This window comes from Dendrobates tinctorius, unplaced genomic scaffold (genome assembly GCF_039654945.1).
Source record: "Dendrobates tinctorius isolate UK_male_01 unplaced genomic scaffold, ASM3965494v1 ptg000099l, whole genome shotgun sequence".
NCBI lineage: Eukaryota > Metazoa > Chordata > Amphibia > Anura > Dendrobatidae > Dendrobates > Dendrobates tinctorius.
This window is the reverse complement of record NW_027361767.1, coordinates 3,421,633-3,449,291: the sequence shown is the minus strand read 5'-3', so window position 1 is coordinate 3,449,291 and position 27,659 is coordinate 3,421,633. Positions and strand designations below refer to the sequence as shown.

The window sequence follows — 27,659 nt, the reverse complement described above, 5'->3', positions numbered from 1 at the left end:
CAGACGTCCACGCCGGCGACATGTTCTTGCGGCGACGCCATCTTGATTATCGCGGGATTTCGCGATACTCAAGATGGCGTCGCCGCAAGAACATGTTGCCGGCGTGGACAACGTCGGGATCCAGGATAGCGCCGGCGGAAGAAGATGTCGGGGATCGTGGAGCAGCGGCGATGACGGCGTGAGTATGAGAGACGGAGTGAGAGAAAGGGTCGTATGTGGAGTGAAAGAGTGAGTGGACGTGAGTGGAGATGGTGAAAGGTGAGAGGAATGTGTGTTGAGGAGGAGTGTTGTTTTGAGGGTTAACATGACAAGAGGTGTGCTGTGACGTCACCAGTTACAACTGGACGGAAGTTGTTACAACCCGGAAGCTGCTTAGCGCACTTATTATTATATATATATAATATATATATATATATATATATACACACACACACACACACACACACACACACACACACACACACACACACACACACACACACACACACACTAGCTGAACAGCCCGGCGCTGCCAGGGCATAGTAACTAACTGTGGTTAGTTATAGCAAATTATAATTATCCTCCATCCCATAGTCCCGTGCCCATATACCCATCATACATATCCACGATCCCATAGTCCCGTGCCCATATACCCATCATACATATCCTCCATCCCATAGGCCCGTGCCCATATACCCATCATACATATCCTCCATCCCATAGGCCCGTGCCCATATACCCATCATACATATCCTCCATCCCATAGTCCCGTGCCCACATACCCTTCATATATATCCGCCATCCCATAGTCCCGTGCCCATATACCCATCATACATATCCTCCATCCCATAGTCCAGTGCCCATATATCCATCACACATCCTCCATCCCATAGTCCCGTGCCCATATACATACCCGCCATCCCATAGTCCCGTGCCCATATACCCATCATACACATCCTCCATCCCATAGTCCCATGCCCATATACCCATCATACATATCCTCCATCCCATAGTCCCATGCCCATATACCCATCATACATATTAGCCATCCCATAGTCGAGTGCCCATATACACATCCTTCATCTCATAGTCCCATGCCCATATACCCATCATACATATCCTCCATTCCATAGTCCCATGCCCATATACCCATCATACATATCCGCCATCCCATAGTCCCGTGCCCATATACCCATCATACATATGCGCCATCCCATAGTCCCGTGCCCATATACCCATCATACATATTAGCCATCCCATAGTCGAGTGCCCATATACACATCCTTCATCTCATAGTCCCATGCCCATATACCCATCATACATATGCGCCATCCCATAGTCCCGTGCCCATATACCCATCATACATATCCGCCATCCCATAGTCTCGTGCCCATATACCCATCACGCATCCTTCATCTCATAGTCCCATGCCCATATACCCATCATACATATCCTTCATCCCATAGTCCCATGCCCATATACCCATCATACATATCCTCCATCCCATAGTCCAGTGCCCATATACCCATCACACATATCCTCCATCCCATAGTCCCGTGCCCATATACCCATCATACATATCCTCCATCCCATAGTCCAGTGCCCATATACCCATCACACATCCTCCATCCCATAGTCCAGTGCCCATATACCCATCACACATCCTCCATCCCATAGTCAACCATTATGACATCATAATGAGGGGCAGGGCTTGATACACACTTTTTCCCCATTATGTAGATAGGGGCAAAATTGTTTGGTGAATTGGAATGCGCGGGGTTAAAATTTCGCCTCACAACATAGCTTAGGACGCTCTCGGGGTCCAGACGTGTGACTGTGCCAAATTGTGTGGCTGTAGCTGCGACGGTGCGGATGCCTATCCCGGACATACACACACACTTTGAGCTTTATATATTAGATATATATATATATTCCGTGTGTTTGAATGGGAGGTATATATACCCTACAGTACACACACTGAGTTCCCCAATAACTGTCCTAGTAGTGGAAGCAGTCGCCGCCTCGTCCATCTCTCATCAGTCAATCGTGTAATTATCCTGCTGACGCAACATGAGACGGGGGGAATCATTTCTTGGAACCGGTTTATTTATAGAATATTTTTTATGCGCCAAAAATCATAGATCAAAAATCAGCTATTGGAAAAAAAAAAAATGTATTCCTCACCGATTTTTACACAAATCTTAATTTGATCTGTAGAACATTAGTTATGGGGTTCCTCCGGTTCAGTTGGCAGTGATGTTTATCTCTAACCCGTTAGTTATTCATGGGAATGATTTTTCCAATACCAACGGCCAATACTCATGGGACGACGTGATCAGACACTAAACCAAGGTTATATGAAGAGAATTTAATACATCAGATTCTCCCTGAGGACGGAACGTTGCTATAGGGAGGTGGATGTAAAACCCAGACCCCAATGTCTGTGGGGGCCCAAATGTCCCTGTGTGACATAGACACCACTATTATAAATGGTACATGATCGGTTGAGGTCTATTTTGAAATTGGGCGTCAGAATGGTGTTTTCTAAGGGGCAAGGAGAAATCATAATGTTATTTTCACCAATTATCTATCATCACTAACAACATTCAGTTGTTATACATTCAGTTTCATCCCATTGCACAAGGAAAGACTAGAAGCAATGGGATGAAACTGAATGGGAGGAGATACAGATTAGATATTAGAAAAAACTTTTTGACAGTTAGAGTGATCAATGAGTGGAACAGGCTGCCACGAGAAGTGGTGAGTTCTCCTTCAATGGAAGTCTTCAAACAGAGGCTAGACAGACATCTGACTGGGATGATTTAGCGAATCCTGCTTTGAGCAGGGGGTTGGACCAGAAGGCCCAGGAGGTCCCTTCCAACTCTACGATTCTATGATTATGTACTGCTCTCCCTTCTGTATATCTCCATTCATATAAAGCAGCCTATGTGGGCGAGATGTAGACTAAATTTGACAAGTATCGCTCTTTGGAGGACCCAGCACACCCACGCATTGTAATACTTTACTTCTCCTGTGGTGGCACTGCAGGGGATCTACATACTTGATGCTGGATTCCTCAAAGATTGCAGCAGATCACTGGAGGTCAAAGTAGCAGAACAACCTGTGATTAGATTTTTTGTAAAGGAACTCTACAAATAAAAATTTAGAAGTTGCTTCTCTTTTTGGAGTAACAACTACTAAATATTTTTGAAATCTACATACCTCACCAGTTTTATCAACTATAGTATTTATTCAATCAAAGACACAACGGATTGGCCACGTAGATCCTATTGGTCTCGATTTCTCAAAAAGAATTTTAAAAAAAAATCAAATTTACAAAAAAGTTTTACATTCTTTTTTTTTTTTTTACCAAGATTTAAAACAATTTTTTGAGATACAATAAAAGGTGGTATAGACAGTAACCCATTTTGGTATGATCCATAATAAGAAGGGCTGAACTCTTAAAACGTCCCTTCTTGGTCCACAGTCAGGGGCAATCATGTATTCATGTTTTCCTTGGATGTGGCCCCAACAAAAAATGTGACTCTCCATCCTGTTAGATCACAAGAACTCAGTCGGCATGGTTCCTTGTAGGTTTTCCTCCACGTTTTGATTTTACAACCCGGTAAAATCCAAACATAATTTTATACATCCAGAATACGTTGAGGATATCCAAGATCACACAGGACACTATCCATGCTACCTGCGGCCCGATGCCCAGACGGATATAACCCTCCGTGCCAAATGTGGCAAAAACTTGAGAGTAATAGCTTGGTATCACTGCGATGCGGACAAGGAAGAAGACAACAGCCATAGCTAATGCATTCACCAAGAAAAGCTTAGAAGACCGGGGCATATTAACAGCATCAAAAAACCACCTGGGGAACAGAAAATAGAAAAAGGACATCATGAGAAACCATATGACGGTGGAGGAAAATGTAATCCACTCACTGCAGATACAGTAATAGTGTAATCCGTTATCCAGAATATAACTAGTACACTACTGCCCCCTATGTACAAGAATATAACTACTATAATACTGCCCCCTATGTACAAGAATATGACTACTATAATACTGCCCCCTATGTACAAGAATATAACTACTATAATACTGCCCCTATGTACAAGAATATAACTACTATAATACTGCCCCTATGTACAAGATTATAACTACAATACTGCCCCCTATGTACAAGAATATGGCTACTATAATACTGCTCCTATGTACAAGAACATAACTACTATAATACAGCCCCTATGTACAAGAATATAACTACTATAATACTGCCTCCTATGTACAAGAATATACCGTATATACGTGTGTATAAGCCGACCCTCCTAATTTTGCCACAAAAAAACTGGGAAAACTTGTTGACTCGCATATAAGCCTAGGGTGGAAAATGCAGCAGCTACTGGTAAATTTAAAAAATAAAAATAGATACCAATAAAAGTAAAATTAATTGAGACATCAGTAGGTTAAATGTCATATAATGCTCCATACAGTTCATGATAGGCCCCATAAGATGCTGCATACAAAATACACCCCTTATAATGCTGCACAAAGGTTAATAATGGCCCCATAAGATGCTCCATAGAATATTATGCCCCATATAGTGCTCCATAGATTATGCCCCATATGATGCTCCATAGATTATACCCCCATATGCTGCCCCACAGAATATGCCCCCATATGCTGCCCCATAGAATATGTCCCCATATACTGCCCCATAGAATATGTCCCCATATGCTGCCCCATAGAATATGTCCCCATATGCTGCTCCATAGAATATGCCACTCCATAGAATATGCCCCCATATGCTGCCCCATAGAATATGCCTCCATATATTATGCCCCCATATGCTGCTGCAAAAAAAAGCCATACTCACCTCCTGCTCAGGACCCGGCACCTTGAGATATTCACCTGTCCCCCGGTCCATCGCTGCTCATCACTGTCTGCGCATCCTCTGTCAGTGACTGTTCAGCCAGCAGAGGGTGCAGCGCGCACTAAAGGGCCTGTGACACTAAGCGATATCTCTAGCAATATCGCTATAACTTGTGACATAGCGATATTGCTAGCGATATCGCTGTGTGTGATACCTACGACCCGCTCCCCCGCTGATTATCGCTGATCACGCAAGAACAGGCTGGACTGTTTCTCGTCGTCAGCTTCCTGCGGCGCTTCCTGTGGAGAGATGAGCGTGGAGCTGGGCGGGAGGACGCAGGATCACCTCGTCTGACAGGTAAGTAGCGTCCCCGTCCCCAGCGATGTCGCTGGTGAGATCTGCCTGTGTGGCAGCTCACTAGCGACCACTTAGCGATGCACCAGCGATCCTGACATATAAATACTATAATACTGCCCCTATGTACAAGAATATAACTACTATAATACGGCTCCTATGTACAAGAATATAACTACTATAATACGGCTCCTATGTACAAGAATATAACTACTATAATACTGCTCCTATGTTCAAGACTATAACTACTATAATACTGCCCCCTATGTACAAGAATATAACTACTATAATACTGCCTCCTAGCTGTGAGGTTGTGTGTCTGTGGTTCTCATGTCTGGAGCAAGCCCAGGGAGTGGCCACCCTGGGCGGGGAAGCTCCCCAAGCAAGGCCGTGGCTTCCAGACCTACACTGGGAGGAAACTCCCAACCATCTCGTGGATGGAAATCCCAGAGTTGCCTCTGGGGAAAATAAACCTCAGAATGGAAGTCCCAGCAGCATGGAGAAAGATCCTGTGTTGAAGCTCAGTACAGGAAAGAAACAAGAGAAAGCTTCGTCTGTGTGCAAAGATGTTGCAGTTAAACAGTCAGCCAGTCAAGGCAAACAGTGTCCAGAGCCTGAAAGGAAATCCCAGAAGGCATCTTCTGCTGAGAACCTGAGTGCTGGAGGGCAGGTGGCTGCACAGAAAGTGAGGCAGAGTCCATTAACAGCCTCAGGTGTGCAGCTCACTCCAGGCAGACAGAGACGGACAACGCTAGAGAAGCAAACACTCCAAGAGAAGCTTCAGCTGAGACATGTGGTGACCAGCATGGCGATCTCTGTATGCACGAAATTGCAGGCTGGTGGCAGCGGTTAAAGTGTTGCGGAGGATGGAGCCACAAAACCAGCGATATTAAAAACCAAGGTGTCACCCCCTAAAGCAAGACCCCAGAAGGAGCTGCCGCGTGCCCCGGAGCTACAGCTGGCAGAGGAGATACCAGGACTGGTCAGGTTTGGTGATTTGCAGCAGCAGAGGAATCTTCTGCAAATAGAAATTGACTGCATTTACAAGGTGAAGGCTGCTAATCCTGGGGATCACTCTGTATATGACCAGAGACTGAATGCATTGGGGGTAGAGCTGGCGACTGTGTGCTGGTGAATATGGGGCCCCTGGCAGAGACATATAGGAACCAGGAGTGGTTTAGGTCCTACACGCAGGACTCTGCTGGCTCCCGCACAGACATTGTCCCAGGTGGGACCCGGCAGCAGGTACGGCCGGTGCTGCAGCCTGCTAGCATCTGTTTCAAGGAGGGTCAGATACTGCACCAGCAGCCGCAACTACTTGCGGCAGACCCCAAGCAGGAGCAAGAGGCTCAGATCCCAGTGGTACCACAAGTCCCAGCATACCCAGCACAACAGCAAGACAGTGGACATGAGACTACATCTACTGTTGGTGTCTGGGAGAGCACTAATTCTGGGGATATTGATACTTTTCATGTGGGGTTGGGGGCTGAAGGGGGTACAGAGTCTGTGGTGGACATTGCGCATCCTGATGACGCTATTGAGATTGATGATGATGTGCAAAATGTCTGATTTCCCCCCTTTGGTTTCCAGCACACAAAGTGGAACAGGCCCCTCCGCTGCAGACCCTCGCCCTGTCAGTCAGCCCAGTGTGGCCCCATTGGTCCCTCCCAGTAATGTTTGGAGCCGCGGCACTCCGTCCTTTACCTCCGGCGCCAATTACACCGGGCAGGCTTTCAAAAGGAGGAATGTGGTGCGGTTCAGGCACAGAGGTGCCAAGGAGGACCTGCTGGACAGGAGGCTGGTGGTCAGGGAGCTCCTGTGCCGCCAGATGGGGTTTGCGCCAGTTAATATCTTGGCGGTCATCATTCTGCCAGATAGACAGGGCTATGACATCAGTTTTAAGCTTATGTCTGATCTGGACAGATTCTGGGCCAATTTCCCCAAGTTCAGGGACGCTGATGGCTGGAATAAGTTCAGCTTCATTCCCGTATCTAAGCCAGATACCGCCACGGTTAATAGCATCTTTTGGAATGAGGCTGTTCCCCCGCAGAACTTTGTGGTGTGGCTCCGGAGGCATTGTGGCCTTGTCTCCGACCTCACCAAAAACAGGGATGAGGACGGTATATGGACCGGTGGATGGAAGGTGCTGGTGAAACTGCGCCATCACAACAATATCACGGCTCACTTACCCAACTCCTTCTTTATCGGGAGGGAGAAGGGGGTTTGCTTCTACCCTGGGCAGCCACGAAAGTGTTTTAAGTGTGGTAAAGTGGGTCACCTGGCAAACACCTGTACCGTGGTAAAGTGCAGCCTGTGCGGGGAAGTCGGCCACTTAGCGGCAGATTGCCAGAACATCAAGTGCAACCTCTGTGGGGAGATCGGCCACCCTCACAGAGACTGTCCAGATGCCTGGCACAATATATGCAAGCTCCTTCCTGATGAGGAGTTAGTGAAAGGGACAGAGGCTCAGGAGGAGGAGGCTTTAATGTCAGGGACAGTACTGACCAGGTCAGAGGTCCACCAGGGGTACGCTCAAGTAACGTCAGAGCAGCTTTGCACAGAGGGTACAGAGGGGAGCATGGAGGTCGTCCCTCAGGTCCAGCAGCCACATGTAGCCACCACTTCAGTATCACCATCTCTAGCTGAAGAAAGTGGCTGTAATCAGGTAAAAAGGAAAAAAAAGGACAAGGCCTCCCGTAAACCTGAGGAGGAGTATGTCACTAGCCAGGGTGGCAGGAAAAAAGTCCAGAGTTCGGCAGGTGTGATGGTCGTGTCCAATAAGTTTGATGTTTTGTCTGAGTATGATGGGGACTTGGAGGAAGAGATAAAAAGAATAGAGACTGAGTATGACAGGGACGTAGCGGACCATCCCCCTACAAAATGGAAGGCCGTACCTGCTGACACTGAGTTACAGTCTGACATGGAGACCGGTGGTAGTCAGAACATCTGTTATCCAGACTTATGATGGCGACTTTTGCATCTCTGCTCCTCTGTTGTGGTATTGTGATGGCAGATTTCTCATTAAAAATAACATCCAGTAATGTGAACAGCATTAAAGTGAGGAGGACGAGGCACGCTGTCTATGACCATCTCTGATACCTGGACGCAGATGTCATCTTTCTGCAGGAGATGCGGCTGACGACTCAGGGGCTCATGAGGGAGGCTGAGAGGGAATGGCGGTCTGGTCCCTCTTTTTGGTCACTGGCTGTGGAGCCATACACCGGGGTCGCCATTCTGTTTAACACCAGGGATGTGACAGTACATAGGATAACGGAGGTGGTTATGGGAAGGTGTCTGGTCCTGGAAGTCACTGTCTATGGAAGGTGACTCCGGCTTATTAACATCTATGGGCCACAGGCGGTGACTGACAGGATACAGTTATTTAATGATGTCAAGCCTTATCTGTTCACCTCTCTTCCAGTGATAATGGCGGGGGACTTTAATGCCATACTGACATCAGGTGACAGCTCCTCAGGTAGAACCGTGACGAGGGATGGTAGGATCTTGAATAACATAGTCCTGCAGGCCGGATTAGGTGACGTCTTTAAATGGGGAGGTCGAAAGCCAAAATTAACCTATTCCTGCTCCAATAGAGGCAGTAGAATAGATCTGGCTTTTGTAAGTCCCATGGAAGTCACTGGTGCCATGAGTGAGAGAGTCGTCCCATACTCAGACCATCTTGCCCTATATGTCTGCCTGGGGGCCGCTAAGCGAGCTGATGTTGGTAGGGGGTTATGGAGACTCAATTCCAGCCTCCTCCATGATGTCTCTGTCCAGAGTTGTGTCTACTCCCTTTTGCAGGGTCATCTACAGAGAGTGGACTTCTATGACAACATGGCCGACTGGTGGGAGGACGTCAAGGATGATATCAGATACCTCTTGAAGAGACTGTCAGTTAAGAAAGGCAGGAGTAAGTACAGCCAGTACCTAAGGCTGCACAAAGAATTGGAGTCACTCTGTTCGTAGGGCGGGATAACAAAGAGAAGATCGACCGGCTGAAATCTGAGATAAGGCAGTATCAGTACAGCAGGTATACCTCCTTGGCTCTTGAACGGGATTATGGGGTCTTGGGAGCACCTGATCCCTTTGAGAATTGCCGGGAGCGGGTGGCCAATAAATCGGTTACAGGTCTCATTGACTCCCAGGGTGTATTGAAGGAATCTCGGGAGGGTATCCTGGGGGTTGTGAAATCTTATTATACTGACTTGTTTCAGAGGAAGGCTTTGGAAACATAAAATGACTCAATTCTTGGAGGCAACTCCAACGCCTGATACTAACGATCTGGACTTTTCTCCTTTGACAGCAGAATTAACGGTGGAGGAGGTTAAGGAGGCCATTGATAAGTTACATCTGAAGAAGGCACCAGGTCCGGATGGTATAACAGCAGAATTTTATAAGATATTCAGAGACCTCCTGGCTCCAATTCTTGTGGATGTTTACAAAAAGTGTCTGGAAAATCACTTGATGCCTCCATCCATGAGAGTGTCCTCATTAATTCTGCTGTCTAAAGGTAAGGAGCCGAGCGACATCAAGAACTGGAGGCCGATTGCCCTCTTGAATGTTGACAGGAAGATTCTGGCAAATATCCTGTTTTCTAAGTTAGTCTATTTGTCCTCGGCACTGTTGGTAGGCCCTCAGTTTGGCACGGTAAAAGGGCGGAACATCTCTGGAGCAGTCATCTCGATACGGGAGATGTTTGAGAGATGTAAAGCTCTGCGGTGTGGGAGATATTTTGTCAGTCTGGGCCAGGCTAAAGCCTTTGACAGAGTTGATCATGATTATCTGTGGGCCACTTTGTCAAAGTACGGTATTCCAGGACAATTTGTGGATTGGCTGAAGACTTTGTACAGAGAGGCGGTGAGTTTTCATCTGATTAATGGTTGGCAGGATGGCACATTTGGAGTTGAGGCGGGGGTGAGACAGGGCTGCCCGCTGAGTCCACTCCTGTATGTTTTTGCCATAGACCCGTTTTTGAGGTCACTGCAGGAGTGTAACTTTTGGGGGGTGCCGGTCCCCCACTGCTTGCCTCTGAAAGTGGTTGCCTACGCGGATGATGTGACGTGGTGATATCTAATCCTCATGAGGTGCGGATGTTGTCCGCGGCCATCAGAAGTTACTCAGGGGCCTCCGGGTCTCTAGTCAACCTTGAGAAGAGTCAAGCTCTGTGGACATTGCAATCTGACCCAGACTTTGATCTGCCGCAGTTTAAGACCTCCACCCATATTAAGATCTTAGGGGTTAAATTTGGGAGGGAAGATAATGCCAGCCTAAATTGGGAGGAAAAATTGGAGACCGGAAATGCAAAGGTTCAGCGATGGAATAACTGGAGGCTGACTTACAGAGAAAGGCTTGCTATGTTGAAGACGTACCTGGTCCCCGTCTTCTTGTATGTCTCTGTCGTTTTCCCTTTGCCAGAATCCTTCTCGGCGAGGCTCCTCAGCCTGTTCTTCCAGCTCTTGTGGGGGAACAGGATGAACCTGATAAAGAGGGGAATAACGTACCTACAGCGGAGTGAGGGTGGGCTGGATATGTTAAATCCAAGGGGTTTTTTTGACTCCTTGTTTCTGAAAGTAAATTTTGGGAGCATGGATTCAAACAGTAGCTCCCTGTGGGCGAATAGTATCAGGTAATGGATATTGCCTTTTGCAGAATCTTGGGTGCGAGGCCGCAGTCTCAAGAGAAGGAGATGGACAGTTGACCACCTTCCCCAGTATCTGTAATATGGTCTGAAGTGTGTCAGGAAGTGGGGACTGGAGAAGTCCTACATTGAGAGTAATACGAGGAAAGATCTGTGTGCTCATATATGTAGGACTTTCTATAATACTGCTCCTACGTACAAGAATATAACTACTATAATACTGCCCCTATGTACAAGAATATAACTACTATAATACTTCCCCTATGTACAAGAATATAACTACTATAATACTGCCCCTATGTACAAGAATATTACTACGGTACTATAATGCTGCTCCTATGTACAAGAATATAACTACTATAATACTGCCCCCTATGTACAAGAATATAACTACTATAATACTGCCCCCTATGTACAAGAATATTACTACTATAATACTGCTCCTACGTACAAGAATATAACTACTATAATACTGCCCCTATGTACAAGAATATAACTACTATAATACTGCTCCCTATGTACAAGAATATTACTACTATAATACTGTCCCCTATGTACAAGAATATAACTACTATAATACTGCTCCCTATGTTCGAGAATATACTATAATACTGCTCCCTATGTACAAGAATATAGCTACTATAATACTGCTCCTATATACAAGAAAATAACTACTATAATACTTCTCCTATGTACATGAATATAACTACTATAATACTGCCACCTATGTACAAGACTATAATACTGCCCCCTATGTACAAGACTATAACTACTATAATACTGCCCCCTATGTACAAGAATATAACTACTATAATACTGCCCCCTATGTACAAGAATATAACTACTATAATACTGCCTCCTAGCTGTGAGGTTGTGTGTCTGTGGTTCTCCTCATGTCTGGAGCAAGCCCAGGGAGGGGCCACCCTGGGCGGGGAAGCTCCCCAAGCAAGGCCCTGGCTTCCAGGCCTACACTGGGAGGAAACTCCCATCCTTCTCATGTGGATGGAAATCCCAGAGTTGCCTCTGCTGGAAATAAACCTCAGAATGGAGGTCCCAGCAGCATGGAGAAAGACCCTGTGTTGAAGTTCAGCACAGGAAAGAAACAAGAGAAAGTTTTGTCTGTGTGCAAGGATGGTGCAGTTAAACAGTCGGCCAGTCAAGGCAAAGAGTGTCCAGACCCTGGAAGGAAATCCCAGAAGGCATCTTCTGCTGAGAACCTGAGTGTTGGAGGGCAGGTGGCAGCACAGAAGGTGAGGCAGAGTCAATCACCAGCTTCAGGTGTGCAGCTCACTCCAGGCAGACAGAGACGGACATCTCTGGAGAAGCAAACACTCCAGGAGAACCTTCAGCTGGGACATGTGGTGACCAGCATGGGGAGCTCTGGACGCACGAGGTTGCAGGCTGGTGGCAGCGGTAAAAGTGTTGCGGATGCTGGAGCCACAAAACCAGCGACATTAAAAACCAACGTGTCACCCCCTAAAGCAAGACCCCAGAAGGAGCCGCCGCGAGCCCCAGAGCTACAGCTGGCAAAGGAGATACCAGGACTGGTCAGGAGGATGGGTGAGTTGCAGCAGCAAAGGAATCTTCTGCAAATGGAAATTGACTGTATTTACAAGTTGAAGGCTGCAAATCCTGGGGATCACTCTGTATATGACCAGAGACTGAATGCACTGGGGGTAGAGCTGGCGACTGTGGTGCGGGACATAGATTGTGTGCTGGCGAGGATGGGGCCCCTGGCAGAGACATATAGGAACCAGGAGCGGTTTAGGTCCTGCACGCAGGACTCTGCTGGCTCCCGCACAGACATTGTCCCAGGTGGGACCCGGCAGCAGGTACGGCCGGTGCTGCAGCCCGCTAGCTTCTGTTTTAAGGAGGGTCAGATACTGCACCAGCAGCCGCAACTACCTGCGGCAGACCCCAAGCAGGAGCAAGAGGCTCAGATCCCAGCGGTACCACAAGTCCCAGCATGCCCAGCACAACAGCAAGACAGTGGACATGAGACTGCATCTACTGTTGGTGTCCAGGAGAGCACTAATTCTGGGGATATTGATACTGTTCATGTGGGGTTGGCGGCTGAAGGGGGTACAGAGACTGTGGTGGACATTGCGCATGATGATGATGATGATGATGATGAGCAAAATGTCTGTGATTTCCCCCCTTTGGTTTCCAGCACACAAGGTGCAACAGGCCCCTCTGCTGCAGGCCCTCGCCCTGTCAGTCAGCCCAGTGTGGCCCCACTGGTCCCTCCCAGTAATGTTTGGAGCCGCGGCGCTCCATCCTTTACCTCCAGCGCCAATTACACCGGGCAGGCTTTCAAAAGGAGGAATGTGGTGCGGTTCAGGCACAGAGGTGCCAAGGAGGACCTGCCGGACAGGAGGCTGGTGGTCAGGGAGCTTCTGTGCCGCCAGATGGGGTTTGCGCCGGTTAATATCTTGGCGGTCATCAATCTGCCAGACAGACAGGGCTATGATATCAGCTTTAAGCTTATGTCTGATCTGGACAGATTCTGGGCCAATTTCCCCAAGTTCAGGGACGCTGATGGCTGGAATAAGTTCAGCTTCATTCCAATATCTAAGCCGGATACCGCCACGGTTAACATCATCTTTTGGAATGAGGCTGTTCCCCCACAGGACATTGTGGTGTGGCTCCGGAGGCATTGTGACCTTGTCTCCGACCTCACCAAAAACAGGGATGAGGACGGTATATGGACCGGTGGATGGAAGGTGCTGGTGAAATTGCGCCAGCACAACAATATCACGGCTCACTTACCCAACTCCTTCTTTATCGGGAGGGAGAAGGGGGTTTGCTTCTACCCTGGGCAGCCACGAAAGTGTTTTAAGTGTGGTAAAGTGGGTCACCTGGCAAACACCTGTACCGTGGTAAAGTGCAGCCTGTGCGGGGAAGTCGTCCACTTAGCGGCAGATTGCCAGAACATCAAGTGCAATCTCTGTGGGGAGATCGACCACCCTCACAGGGACTGTCCTGATGCCTGGCACAATATATGCAAGCTCCTTCCTGATGAGGAGTTAGTGACAGGGACAGAGGCTCAGGAGGAGGAGGCTTTAATGTCTGGGACAGTACTGACCAGGTCAGAGGTCCACCAGGGGTCCGCTCAGGTAACATCAGAGCAGCTTTGTACAGAGGGGAGCATGGAGGTCGTCCCTCAGGTCCAGCAGCCACATGTAGCCACCTCTTCAGTATCACCATCTCTAGCTGAAGAAAGTGGCTGTAATCAGGTAAAAAGGAAAAAAAGGACAAGGCCTCCCGTAAACCTGAGGAGGAGTATGTCACTAGCCAGGGTGGCAGGAAAAAAGTCCAGAGTTCGGCAGGTGTGCTGGTCGTGTCCAATAAGTTTGATGTTTTGTCTGAGTATGATGGGGACTTGGAGGAAGAGATAAAAAGAATAGAGACTGAGTATGACAGGGACGTAGCGGACGATCCCCCTACAAAACGGAAGCCCGTACTTGCTGACACTGAGATACAGTCTGATATGGAGACCGGTGGTAGTCAGAACATCTGTGACCCAGACTTATGATGGCGGCTTTTACATCTCTGCTCCTCTGTTGTGGCATTGTGATGGCGGATTTCTCATTAAAAATAACATCCAGTAATGTGAACAGCATTAAGGTGAGGAGGACGAGGCACGCTGTCTATGACCATCACCGATACCTGGACGCAGATGTCCTCTTTCTGCAGGAGACGCGGCTGACGACTCAGGGGCTCATGAGGGAGGCTGAGAGGGAATGGCGGTCTGGTCCCTCTTTTTGGTCACTGGCTGTGGAGTCGTACGCCGGGGTCGCCATTCTGTTTAACACCAGGGATGTGACAGTACATAGGATGACGGAGGTGGTTATGGGAAGGTGTCTGGTCCTGGAAGTCACTGTCCATGGGAGGCGACTTAGGCTTATTAACATCTATGGGCCACAGACGGTGACTGACAGGATACAGTTATTTAATGATGTCAAGCCTTATCTGTTCACCTCTCTTCCAGTGATAATGGCGGGGGACTTTAATGCCATACTGACATCAGGTGACAGCTCCTCAGGTAGAACCGTGACGAGGGATGGTAGGATCTTGAATAACAGTCCTGCAGGCCGGATTAGGGGACGTCTTTAAACGGGGAGGTCGAAAGCCAAAATTAACCTATTCCTGCTCCAATAGAGGCAGTAGAATAGATCTGGCTTTTGTAAGTCCCATGGAAGTCATTGGTGCCATGAGTGAGAGAGTCGTCCCATACTCAGACCATCTTGCCCTATATTTCTGCCTGGGGGCCGCTAAGCGAGCTGATGTTGGTAGGGGGTTATGGAGACTCAATTCCAGCCTCCTCCATGATGTCTCTGTCCAGAGTTGTGTCCACTCCCTTTTGCAGGGTCATCTACAGAGAGTGGACTTCTATGACAACATGGCCGACTGGTGGGAGGACGTCAAGGATGATATCAGATACCTCTTGAAGAGACTGTCAGTTAAGAAGGGCAGGAGTAAGTATAGCCAGTACCTAAGGCTGCGCAAAGAATTGGAGTCACTCTATTCGGAGGGCGGGGGTAGCAAAGAGAAGATCGACCGGTTGAAATCTGAGATAAGGCAGTATCAGTACAGCAGGTATACCTCCTTGGTTCTTGAACGGGATTATGGGGTCTTAGGGGCACCTGATCCCTTTGAGAATTGCCGGGAGCGGGTGGCCAATAAATTGGTCACAGGTCTCATTGACTCCCAGGGTGTATTGCAGGAATCTCGGGAGGGTATCCTGGGGGTTGTGAAATCTTATTATACTGACTTGTTTCAGAGGAAGGCTTTGGATAAACATAAAATGACTCAATTCTTGGAGGCAACTCCAACGCCTGATACTAATGATCTGGACTTTTCTCCTTTGACAGCAGAATTAACGGTGGAGGAGGTTAAGGAGGCCATTGATAAGTTACATCTGAAGAAGGCACCAGGTCCGGATGGTATAACAGCAGAATTTTATAAGATATTCAGAGACCTCCTGGCTCCAATTCTTGTGGATGTTTACAAAAAGTGTCTGGAAAATCACCTGATGCCTCCATCCATGAGAGTGTCCTCATTAATTCTGCTGTCTAAAGGTAAGGAGCCGAGCGACATCAAGAACTGGAGGCCAATTGCCCTCTTGAATGTTGACAGGAAGATTCTGGCAAAGATCCTGTTTTCTAGGTTAGTCTGTTTGTCCTCGGCACTGTTGGTAGGCTCTCAGTTTGGCACAGTAAAAGGGCGGAACATCTCTGGAGCAGTCATCTCGATACGGGAGATGTTTGAGAGATGTAAAGCTCTGCAGTGTGGGAGATATGTTGTCAGTCTGGACCAGGCTAAAGCCTTTGACAGAGTTGATCATGATTATCTGTGGGCCACTTTGTCAAAGTACGGTATTCCAGGACAATTTGTGGATTGGCTGAAGACTTTGTACAGAGAGGCGGTGAGCTTTCCTCTGATTAATGGTTGGCAGGGTGGCACTTTTGGAGTTGAGGCGGGGGTGAGACAGGGCTGCCCGCTGAGTCCACTCCTGTATGTTTTTGCCATAGACCCGTTTCTGAGGTCACTGCAGGAGTGTAACTTTTGGGGGGGTGCCGGTCCCCCACTGCTTGCCTCTGAAGGTGGTTGCCTACGCGGATGATGTGACGCTGGTGATATCTAATCCTCATGAGGTGCAGATGTTGTCTGCGGCCATCAGAAGTTACTCATAGGCCTCCGGGTCTCTGGTCAACCTTGAGAAGAGTCAAGCTCTGTGGACATTGCAATCTGACCCAGACTTTGATCTGCCGCAGTTTGTTAAGGCCTCCACCCATATTAAGATCTTAGGGGTTAAATTTGGGAGGGAGGATAATGCCAGCCTAAATTGGGAGGAAAAATTGGAGACCGGAAATGCAAAGGTTCAGCGATGGAAGAACTGGAGGCTGACTTACAGAGAAAGGGTTGCTATGTTGAAGACTTACCTGGTCCCCGTCTTCTTGTATGTCTCTGTCGTTTTCCCTTTGCCAGAATCCTTCTCGGCGAGGCTCCTCAGCCTGTTCTTCCAGCTCTTGTGGGGGAACAGGATGAACCTGATAAAGAGGGGAATAACATACCTACAGCGGAGTGAGGGCGGGCTGGATATGTTAAATCCAAGGGTTTTCTTTGACTCCTTGTTTCTGAAAGTAAATTTTGGGAGCATGGATTCAAACAGTAGCTCCCTGTGGGCGAATAGTATCAGGTATTGGATATTGCCTTTTGCGGAATCTTGGGTGCGAGGCGGCAGTCTCAAGAGGAGGAGATGGACAGGTGACCACCTCCCCCAGTATCTGGAATATGGTCTGAAGTGTGTTAGGAAGTGGGGACTGGAGAAGTACTACATTGAGAGTAATACGAGGAAAGATCTGTGTGCTCATATATGTAGGACTTTCTTCTACTCTCCACTGGCCCGAAGAGATTGTGCCACCAGGACCCTTCAGGACAGTCTCCGGTTCCTCAACGGGAGGCGACTTCCAGCAAAGTTTTTTGACATTGCTTGGCTGTCGCTACATGGGAAGCTCTTTGTGAGGGGGAACTTAAAATATTTAAGTGTTTTGGATCGGAACTGTCCCCTTGGTTGTCAGCAGGAGGAAACCATGGAGCATTTTATTTGTGATTGCTGGGGAGGTAGAGACATATGGACGGAAGTATCGACCAAGCTGAAAATCCCCAGACTGCTGTCCCTGAATTACCCTGACATTGTCTATGGAGTCCCATCCACTGACGGTAACATCGACAGGGGGACAATGTACCTGATCATTACCACCATTAAGTATTACCACTGGCACATGAGAACCCGAGTGTCTCTCCACAGCGAGCCCTTCCATCCCGTCACCGCAGCCACAAAGATACTGTCTGAGCTCAGATGGATAAGAGCGATAGAGATAAAGAAAAGTCAGAGTAATGAGAAACTGTGGAGGAATGTGTCTGTGGGATAATAACATGACCGTGTTACTAAAAGTGTTTATTTCATATTCTTCCTTCCACAGGAGTGAACTCTAAGTTACCTTTATTCCTAATGTATTAATTTAGTTCTATAATTATTGTCTGATGCATTCATGAGAATTTGTTTTGTATTAAGGAAGAATTCTATTTTAATTGTATCTGTTGGTTTTATACAATAAAAATTGCCCCCTATGTACAAGAATATAACTACTATAATACTGCTCCTATGTACAAGAATATAACTACTATAATACTGCTCCCTATGTACAAGAATATAACTACTATAATACTGCCCCTATGTACAAGAATATAACTACTATAATACTGCCCCTGTGTATAAGAATATAACTACTATAATACTGCTCCTATGTACAAGAATATAACTACTATAATACTGCTCCTATGTACAAGAATATAACTACTATAATACTGCTCCTATATACAAGAATATAACTACTATAATACAGCTCCAATGTACAAGAATATAACTACTATAATACTGCTCCTATGTACAAGAATATAACTACTATAATACTGCCCCCATGTACAAGAATATAATTACTATAATACTGCTCCTATGTACAAGACTATAACTACTATAATACTGCTCCCTATGTACAAGAATATAGCTACTATAATACTGCTCCTATATACAAGAATATAACTACTATAATACTGCTCCTATGTACATGAATATAACTACTATAATACTGCCACCTATGTACAAGACTATAACTACTATAATACTGCCCCCTATGTACAAGACTATAAATACTATAATACTGCCCCTATGTACAAGAATATAACTACTATAATACTGCTCCTATGTATAAGAATATAACTACTATAATACTGCCCCCTATGTACAAGAATATAACTACTATAATACTGCCCCTATGTACGAGAATATAACTACTATAATTCTGCCCCCTATGTACAAGAATATAACTACTATAATACTGCCCCCTATGTACAAGAATATAACTACTATAATACTGCCCCTATGTACAAGAATATAACTACTATAATACTGCCCCCTATGTACAAGAATATAACTACTATAATACTGCCCCCTATGTACAAGAATATAACTACTATAATACTGCTCCTATGTACAGGAATATAACTAATATTATACTACAATAATATACCAGTCGGGTGTAGCTTGGTTCTTCTTACCTTTGATTCACAAATGGAGTTGATAGTTCGGATATCAATCGATAATTAGCAAAATATGGCAGCAAGCCGCGATTCTGTAAGAAAAGAAATGAGTTGTTGGAGGCATCAGATATAGACAAACTGCTGCATTCAATGTTACGATAAAGGATCTCGTATCAGAATGTTTAATTCACCACTAAAGCTAAAAGCAGAAGATCCAGGAGAGGTCTGCAGAACAATTGGACTTATAACCCATATAGTAGTGTCACAGCTCCCTCTAGTGTACGTAGCTATAAATGCGCTTAATTGTTTTATTTATTTTTTTTTATTTTTAGGAATAATGCCTATGAATTTGGTTGATATGGTGTCCTTAATTTGGAAACTATTACCTTTCAGATTTCAAGTAGCTATGAATTCTCTATACAGTTTGGTAAAGGTCATTTCTGGGACGAGTCCTTGAAGCGCTGTACATACCAGCACGTATCCATACGCGTAGATCACTGCAAAATGGTGGCAGACCATGTAAGGGTCTCTCATCTCCTTCCAGAAACGAGCAAAAAGCAGCAAATCTGTAAAAATATAGAAAAAAAAATAATTACGAAAAATTTGCCCTGGATGCATAGAGTGAGAACAGCTTAGAAACCTGGTGCCGTCCTCTGTGCCCCCTGTGAGTGTCCCCGGTAGGTGCGGATTCTTAGGGGATAACAGAGCGGATGCAGCTACATAACAGGGAGTTTTATACTTTTGCAATAGGTTTTTCTTAGGTTTCAGAAGTATTTAATAAAATAATGAAACAAGTGATTAAAAAAATCTTGATGAAAAATTTCCTACCGTTTTGTGTCCACAGCTCCTATGCGGAGCTATGCATCTCCATGGCTTCTCTAATCGTTAGCGGAAAATCAAAACTGATTCCAGCATTTTTTTTTCACACCCCCCTAAATCACATTAATGGAGAGCATGTGTGCTGACGGGATCCAGGTTCCTATGATCGTTAGGACCCCTACTGATTTATAAAATTAGGGATACATGATAAAGTACAACGTTCAAAAAATTCCCACCCCCCTTAAACTTGAATTTGGGGCTAAAAATCGTTTTGACAATTGGATTGCATTAAAAAAGTTTGCACCGTTTGCCTTCTACAGCCTCTGCGCTGCACTTTCTAAGTGGCTGCAGAATGAGTTACCTGAGAATCCATCAGTGAACTCGTCAGATGAGATTTTGGAACCGTTTTATCTGTCTCTTTCTGAGCTCCCCTCAGATGATTTATATCTACAGAGTTCACTGTGTGGGGTAATGGAGAGCCTAGACGGTGCAAAATGTTTAATAAAACCCAAATTGTAAGAAATTACGTTTAGCCCCCCCCCCCCCCCAGTAAGGTGGTGCCATCTCATAGAAACCAAACAAGCTGATTTACAAGCCGACCAATTACGATCATGCCCTAAAATCTCTCCCCGTGTGACTTATATTTGGGTTATGTTCATACATTTTTAACTTTTTGATATATTACAATTGTGCGATTTTTACCATAGACAAGGTAGCCACAGGTGATGGCAACATTCATTTTCACCTGAAATGGGTCCCCCCTAGAATGAGAACATGGAAATTAGATTTTTTTTTGTTCCTCTTGATTTAGGCTATGTTCACACCTTGCTGCGGAACAAAAACAATAAAATTGCATTTCTTGCTGTTCTCTTTTCTCACTGAGGATAGAGCTCAGGACTTGGCATGCAATTATTTAAAAAATGCAGCAAATGTAAAAAAAAAAAAAAAAAAAAGTGAAAAAAATGCAACAAAATCTCAAGTGTGAACATGGCCTCATACAATATATAGATATATATTTTTTAGAGAATTTGGAGAAATGGTTAGGGAAAGCATAATTGGAGGCTGTATGTATCATAGGGATAGATGAAAGTTATGGATAGCATGGAGGAAGAGTACGGACACAGGACAGAGAAAACACTAATGCAACTGCAGGGGGCAGGGATGAAGTAGCAGAACTTCTGAATAAATAATGGAAGCATTTCCCCTCTAAAGCATCGAAGTCGTATTCTTGCAGTAAAGGAGATTTTGCATCTTGGCCATTTATGTCATATCCATATAATTCTGCTTTCTGTGACAGGTATGCTTGTGAGGCTGCAAGTTGAGAGCTCAGTGAATGGTCCACAGGTAACACCCACTGAACGCTGAACCTGCATCTCCATGATCAGAGCTCAGGGGGTGTTCCCTGTGGAGCTGCAAGTTCAGAACTCAGGGGGTGTTCCCTGTGGAGCTGCAAGTTCAGAACTCAGGGGGTGTTCCCGGTGGAGCTGCAAGGTCAGAATTCAGGGGGTGTTCCCTGTGGAGCTACAAGGTCAGAATTCAGGGGGTGTTCCCTGTGGAGCTACAAGGTCAGAACTCAGGGGGTGTTCCCTGTGGAGCTGCAAGTTCAGAACTCAGGGGGTGTTCCCTGTGGAGCTGCAAGTTCAGAACTCAGGGGGTGTTCCCTGTGGAGCTGCAAGTTCAGAACTCAGGGGGTGTTCCCTGTGGAGCTGCAAGTTCAGAACTCAGGTGGTGTTCCCTGTGGAGCTGCAAGGTCAGAACTCAGGGGGTGTTCCCTGTGGAGCTGCAAGGTCAGAACTCAGGAGGTGTTCCCTGTGGAGCTGCAAGGTCAGAACTCAGGGGGTGTTCCCTGTGGAGCTGCAAGGTCAGAACTCAGGGGGTGTTCCCTGTGGAGCTGCAAGGTCAGAACTCATGGGGTGTTCCTTGTGGAGCTGCAAGTTCAGAGCTCAGGGGGTGTTCCCTGTTGAGCTGCAAGTTCAGAGCTCAGGGGGTGTTCCCTGTGAAGCTGCAAGTTCGGAGCTCAGGGGGGTGTTCCCTGTGGAGCTGCTAGTTCGGAGCTCAGGGGGGTGTTCCCTGTGGAGCTGCTAGTTCAAAGCTCAGGGGGGTGTTCCCTGTGGAGCTGCAAGTTCAGAATTCAGGGGGTGTTCCCAGTGGAGCTGCAAGGTCAGAACTCAGGAGGTGTTCCCTGTGGAGCTACAAGGTCAGAACTCAGGGGGTGTTCCCTGTGGAGCTGCAAGGTCAGAACTCAGGGGGTGTTCCCTGTGGAGCTGCAAGGTCAGAACTCAGGGGGTGTTCCCTGTGGAGCTGCAAGGTCAGAACTCAGGGGGTGTTCCCTGTGGAGCTACAAGGTCAGAACTCAGGGGGTGTTCCCTGTGGAGCTACAAGGTCAGAACTCAGGGGGTGTTCCCTGTGGAGCTGCAAGGTCAGAACTCAGGGGGTGTTCCCTGTGGAGCTGCAAGGTCAGAACTCAGGGGGTGTTCCCTGTGGAGCTACAAGGTCAGAATTCAGGGGGTGTTCCCTGTGGAGCTGCAAGGTCAGAATTCAGGGGGTGTTCCCTGTGGAGCTGCAAGGTCAGAATTCAGGGGGTGTTCCCTGTGGAGCTACAAGGTCAGAACTCAGGGGGTGTTCCCTGTGGAGCTGCAAGGTCAGAACTCAGGAGGTGTTCCTTGTGGAGCTGCAAGTTCAGAATTCAGGGGGTGTTCCCTGTGGAGCTGCAAGGTCAGAATTCAGGGGGTGTTCCCTGTGGAGCTGCAAGGTCAGAACTCAGGGGGTGTTCCCTGTGGAGCTGCAAGGTCAGAACTCAGGGGGTGTTCCCTGTGGAGCTGCAAGGTCAGAACTCAGGGGGTGTTCCCTGTGGAGCTGCAAGGTCAGAACTCAGGGGGTGTTCCCTGTGGAGCTGCAAGGTCAGAACTCAGGGGGTGTTCCCTGTGGAGCTGCAAGGTCAGAACTCAGGGGGTGTTCCCTGTGGAGCTGCAAGGTCAGAACTCAGGGGGTGTTCCCTGTGGAGCTGCAAGGTCAGAATTCAGGAGGTGTTCCCTGTGGAGCTACAAGGTCAGAACTCAGGAGGTGTTCCCTGTGGAGCTGCAAGGTCAGAACTCAGGGGGTGTTCCCTGTGGAGCTGCAAGGTCAGAACTCAGGGGGTGTTCCCTGTGGAGCTGCAAGGTCAGAATTCAGGAGGTGTTCCTTGTGGAGCTGCAAGTTCAGAATTCAGGAGGTGTTCCCTGTGGAGCTGCAAGGTCAGAACTCAGGAGGTGTTCCCTGTGGAGCTGCAAGGTCAGAACTCAGGGGGTGTTCCCTGTGGAGCTGCAAGGTCAGAACTCAGGGGGTGTTCCCTGTGGAGCTGCAAGGTCAGAACTCAGGGGGTGTTCCCTGTGGAGCTGCAAGGTCAGAACTCAGGGGGTGTTCCCTGTGGAGCTACAAGGTCAGAACTCAGGGGGTGTTCCCTGTGGAGCTACAAGGTCAGAACTCAGGGGGTGTTCCCTGTGGAGCTACAAGGTCAGAACTCAGGGGGTGTTCCCTGTGGAGCTGCAAGGTCAGAACTCAGGGGGTGTTCCCTGTGGAGCTGCAAGGTCAGAACTCAGGGGGTGTTCCCTGTGGAGCTACAAGGTCAGAACTCAGGGGGTGTTCCCTGTGGAGCTACAAGGTCAGAACTCAGGGGGTGTTCCCTGTGGAGCTACAAGGTCAGAACTCAGGGGGTGTTCCCTGTGGAGCTGCAAGGTCAGAATTCAGGGGGTGTTCCCTGTGGAGCTGCAAGGTCAGAATTCAGGGGGTGTTCCCTGTGGAGCTGCAAGGTCAGAATTCAGGGGGTGTTCCCTGTGGAGCTGCAAGGTCAGAATTCAGGGGGTGTTCCCTGTGGAGATGCAAGGTCAGAATTCAGGGGGTGTTCCCTGTGGAGATGCAAGGTCAGAATTCAGGGGGTGTTCCCTGTGGAGATGCAAATTCAGAACTCCGGGGGTGTTCCCTGTGGAGATGCAAAGTCAAGGCCCCGTCACACACAGCGATCTCGCTAGCAAGATCGCTGATTTTGTGACGCCACAGCGATCTCGCCAGCGATATCGCTGTGTGTGATGGGGGATCAGTGACCGGCCCCCCTGCCGGGTATCGCTGATCGTGCTCGATCGGCCTGGGCCATTTTTTGATCGCTGGTCTCCCGCTGGCCAGCACGCATCGCTGCGTGTGGCAGCGAGAGACCAGAGATTAGTGACGCTGGTTTCTAATGTAAATAGAAATGTTGTTTATATTAGAAATGTTTATATTAGAAACCAGCTTGCTCACTGGTCCTGATCGCTGGTCCTGATCGCTGGTGGGTCTGTCTAACGATGTCCCAGCGATCCCATCCATGTCGGATCGTTGGTGGGATCGCTGGGACATCGTTATGTGTAACGGGGCCTTTAGAACTCGGGGTGTTTCATGTGGAGCTGAAGGTTCAGATCTCAGGGGGTATTACCTATGGAGCTGCAAGTTCAGAACTCAGGGGGTGTTCCCTGTGGAGATGCAAAGTCACAACTCAGGGGGTGTTATGAACCAGCAGCTCCACAGGGAGCACCCATTGAGCTCTAAACTTGGGAGTTGCTAGTTCAGTGCTCAGTGGGAGTTCCCTGTGAAGCTTCTCTGTTTTCCTTCCCTTCTTCTAAAGAGATACTGTTTACTTTTCCATCCATATACCCTGCACATGAGCTGCATAGACTAAATAAATAGGAGTTTTTTAAAAATCTTTTTAGAAAACAGAAAAAAAATATATAATGGAAAAAAACCGTCAATGCCAATCCTGTAGAGCCGTCACTCTATGAATGAACAGTCTTGACAAGCGATGAAGCAATAAAGGTGCAACCAAAAATCCACAATGCGAAACCCATGCACAGAGACATATGTATAGTAAAGCAATAAGAAGAGGTCACACCCGAGCGCTGGAGCCAAAAAGATACAAGTGAGGAGATGAGTACTATAAATGGCAGGTGATCATGGAGGACCAGGTTGCAGGCACATGGCACTGGGTCCCAGGACCTTGTAGCAGCTTCCCGGCTCTACCAAGAGTCGGATATCACAGCTGACGACATTTATAGGTGTATACGTTTATGGACAAAATATTTTTTTAAGAAAGGAACCTCCAGGCCAAACTGGCTTGATTGGGAAAGCAAAATGTGTCACTAGTGGAGAAGGACAAGCCTATTGTAATGTGCTGCTGCAGTGCAGTACAGCGCAACCTCCACCAGGGGGTGGTGGTGAGGGAAGAGAGGTTGCGCGCACACACACACACACACACACACACACACACACAGCGTAGTTATACAGAGCAACAGCACAGGTGTCACAGGTAACGAAAGCGTGGTCAGACTATCCGAAGTCAGCAACTGTCAGGAGCAAAAGTACCAAGGGAGACAGCAAGTGCATAGTCAGGGACGAGCGAGAAGTCAGGACCTGCCAGGAACGTGGTATCAGAAAGGTAAGACGTAAGCCATTGTCAGGGTACAAGCCAGAGGGTCAAAAGCCAGTCAGAAAGCGTGGTATCAGAAACGGAAAAGCTAGAAGCAGAGTCCAGAGATCAAGCCGAGTCATACACAAGTCCAGGTAATCAGGGGCAGAAGAAACACTAAAGGAATACAGGTCAGATGCACTAGCTTGGAAGCTTACAGTATAGCTGACACTGGCCCGCAGGCTGCAGAGGACTGAAATAGCCCAGCCAGCTCCAGAATGAGGCAGAGGGGATTAACCCCCGCATGACCAGTCAAAAGAGAAGACAGCAGAAAAGAAACTCTGGACTGGATCATGACAACTATATCATTGCCCAACTTCTTTGGCATTGCAGCTTAGGATCAGGCCTTAGAGCCAGTCACCAATGGTGGCCCAAAAGATAGTGCACAGAAGAAGAGACGACTAGTGTTGAAGGAACATTCTCGGATAAGGTGTTTTCCGCCTATCACGTGGACCAGTCCTGTGTGACGCGACCAGCAGGCCGGTAACTGAAACAACAAGACACGGCACGTGAAACTGTCCTGTGTGACACGGCCCGCAGGCCAGTAACTAAAACAACAAGACACGGGGAAGGGGAAAACGGTTACAACGGTGGGCCCTGCGATGGGGAGCGGGGACGTGGAGACCTCCTGCACTCCCCTGAGTCAGTGTCCCTCACACTCCTAACGTTCCCTAGGCCGGTTCCGCAGCGGGCGCCGATCAGGATACCTGTCACACTAGCACACGCTACACCTATCCCTTGCTAGGGAGCTGGGTGATGCAGGCACTGGCCCCACCGCTGTACTAATACACACCAAGGAAAAATACAGACAGGGAAACACCACTTAGCTTTGCTCTGTTGCTCTTGCTCCCAGCAACAGAGTCCACCACCAGAATGCAGCTTTCCTCCTGAATAGCTGCCACCAAGCTCTGTCAGAGCTGCAAGGAAATCCCCTCTGACTCCTTCCACAACAGGGCTCTGACTGAGCTGCCAGGACCTCTCTAGATTCTTCCTCCACCAAGGATGGTTGAAATGAACACTATCACCAACAGTGATTGCAACACCTGACACTCTTTTATAGGTAAGAGCTAGCAATCACACCTGCTTTATATCACATGCACTAAACTAAAGAAACCAGAGTGCAATGATGCTCACCACCACCAGGGCAAACTAGAACAAAAGGCACCACAGTGTAATAATCCTAATGGCCACCGGGGGCAAAACCAAACTTAAGCACACAGCTTAAGGAAAAAAAAAAGGTTACATGTGCTTTTATCTGTCATGATCCAGCATGGATCATGACAGTACCCTCCCCTTAATGAGGGGCCTCTGGACCCTCAAGACCGCTCCTCATCAGGGAACCACCTACAACGGGAACGCCCAGAACCAGAGTTCACCCCTGCAACTACCTGCACGTCAGGTTGGTGACAAACAAGCACCGCTGGTATTGGCAAAGTATGTTCTGGAGGCACCACACATCTCCGAAGCGCCGACCTGGGGAACGAGTTGTGTATGTGTATGTCTGGGGGTAACTCGAGCTGGTAAGACTCCGCAACACACTTCCACTGGATGTTTTTTGGTGGCCACCCATATATGCTCGTTCACACACAGGTCCGGACCTGAACGTTTATTGCCACACATTCGTTTGTCACAATTCGGCGAACTCTTTCTGGGATTGACAACAGAGGCGGCCCCCTGTGTCACCACACTCACACCCCCGCAATTCACCACAGGGTACACCACCCTCCAACCCCTTCCACCACGAGGTCTGCGCCTCCCAGGGTTGGCTGATGGCGATGGTTGAGACTTGCACATACTCTCCTGCAGAACATCTGCTGCTCTCACGGGAGAGAAAGGGGTTGGTTGAAGAGAGACGGCAGAGACAGTAGTCCCTAGGCAGCAGCCCTCACACGACTGCCCCCAGCTGACTACTTCCCTCGCCCGCCAATCTATCACCTCTGGTACGCCGCCAGCCAACACCTCTGCTGACCTCTTGGGAGGGCAAAATGGAGGAAATATACACTCCCTGGTCACCTCCCTCCAAGCGACCAGGGGAATGCGGCTTTTCAGATGGCACAGATAATTTGGCTCGGGTTGGGCAAGCCTTCAGGACATGACCAGTCTGCCCACAGTAAAAACATGCCGACACCACTCCCCGAACCGTAGGCAGCTCCGTACACAAACTAGCTCCTCCTACTTGCATAGGTTCGTCTGGAGATTTGGCACGCACTGGGCAGGCTCTCATGAAACTGCCCGGCTTCCCACAGGAAAAGCATACCCCCCCACCACGACGAGCCGCAGACCCCTTTTTTGTACCAACAACACCGGGCTGTCTGGGTTCCTCCATGCACACTGGTGGGTCCTCCTCCCTAGGGAGGACAACAGGGGGCACATTTTGTGTATGTCTCTCCCTAAGGTGTCTATCCACCCG

The 27,659-nt window shown here is 47.9% G+C and overlaps 1 protein-coding gene across 2 annotated transcripts in view; it reads right to left on the bottom strand.

Annotated features, from left to right (window-relative positions):
* Positions 1 to 2,064: 2,064 nt before the first annotated feature.
* LOC141099273 (TLC domain-containing protein 4-like) overlaps positions 2,065 to 27,659 on the bottom strand; it is a 54,266-nt gene continuing 28,671 nt past the window's right edge. For both annotated transcript variants that reach the window (XM_073587457.1, XM_073587458.1), the window contains exons 4-7: positions 20,482 to 20,540; positions 19,432 to 19,526; positions 18,979 to 19,052; positions 2,065 to 3,857 (exon numbers count right to left, since the gene is read on the bottom strand). In XM_073587457.1, the coding sequence (XP_073443558.1) occupies positions 3,551 to 3,857; positions 18,979 to 19,052; positions 19,432 to 19,526; positions 20,482 to 20,540 (535 nt within the window). In that variant the 3' untranslated portion in view covers positions 2,065 to 3,550. The remainder of the gene's footprint in view (positions 3,858 to 18,978; positions 19,053 to 19,431; positions 19,527 to 20,481; positions 20,541 to 27,659) is intronic.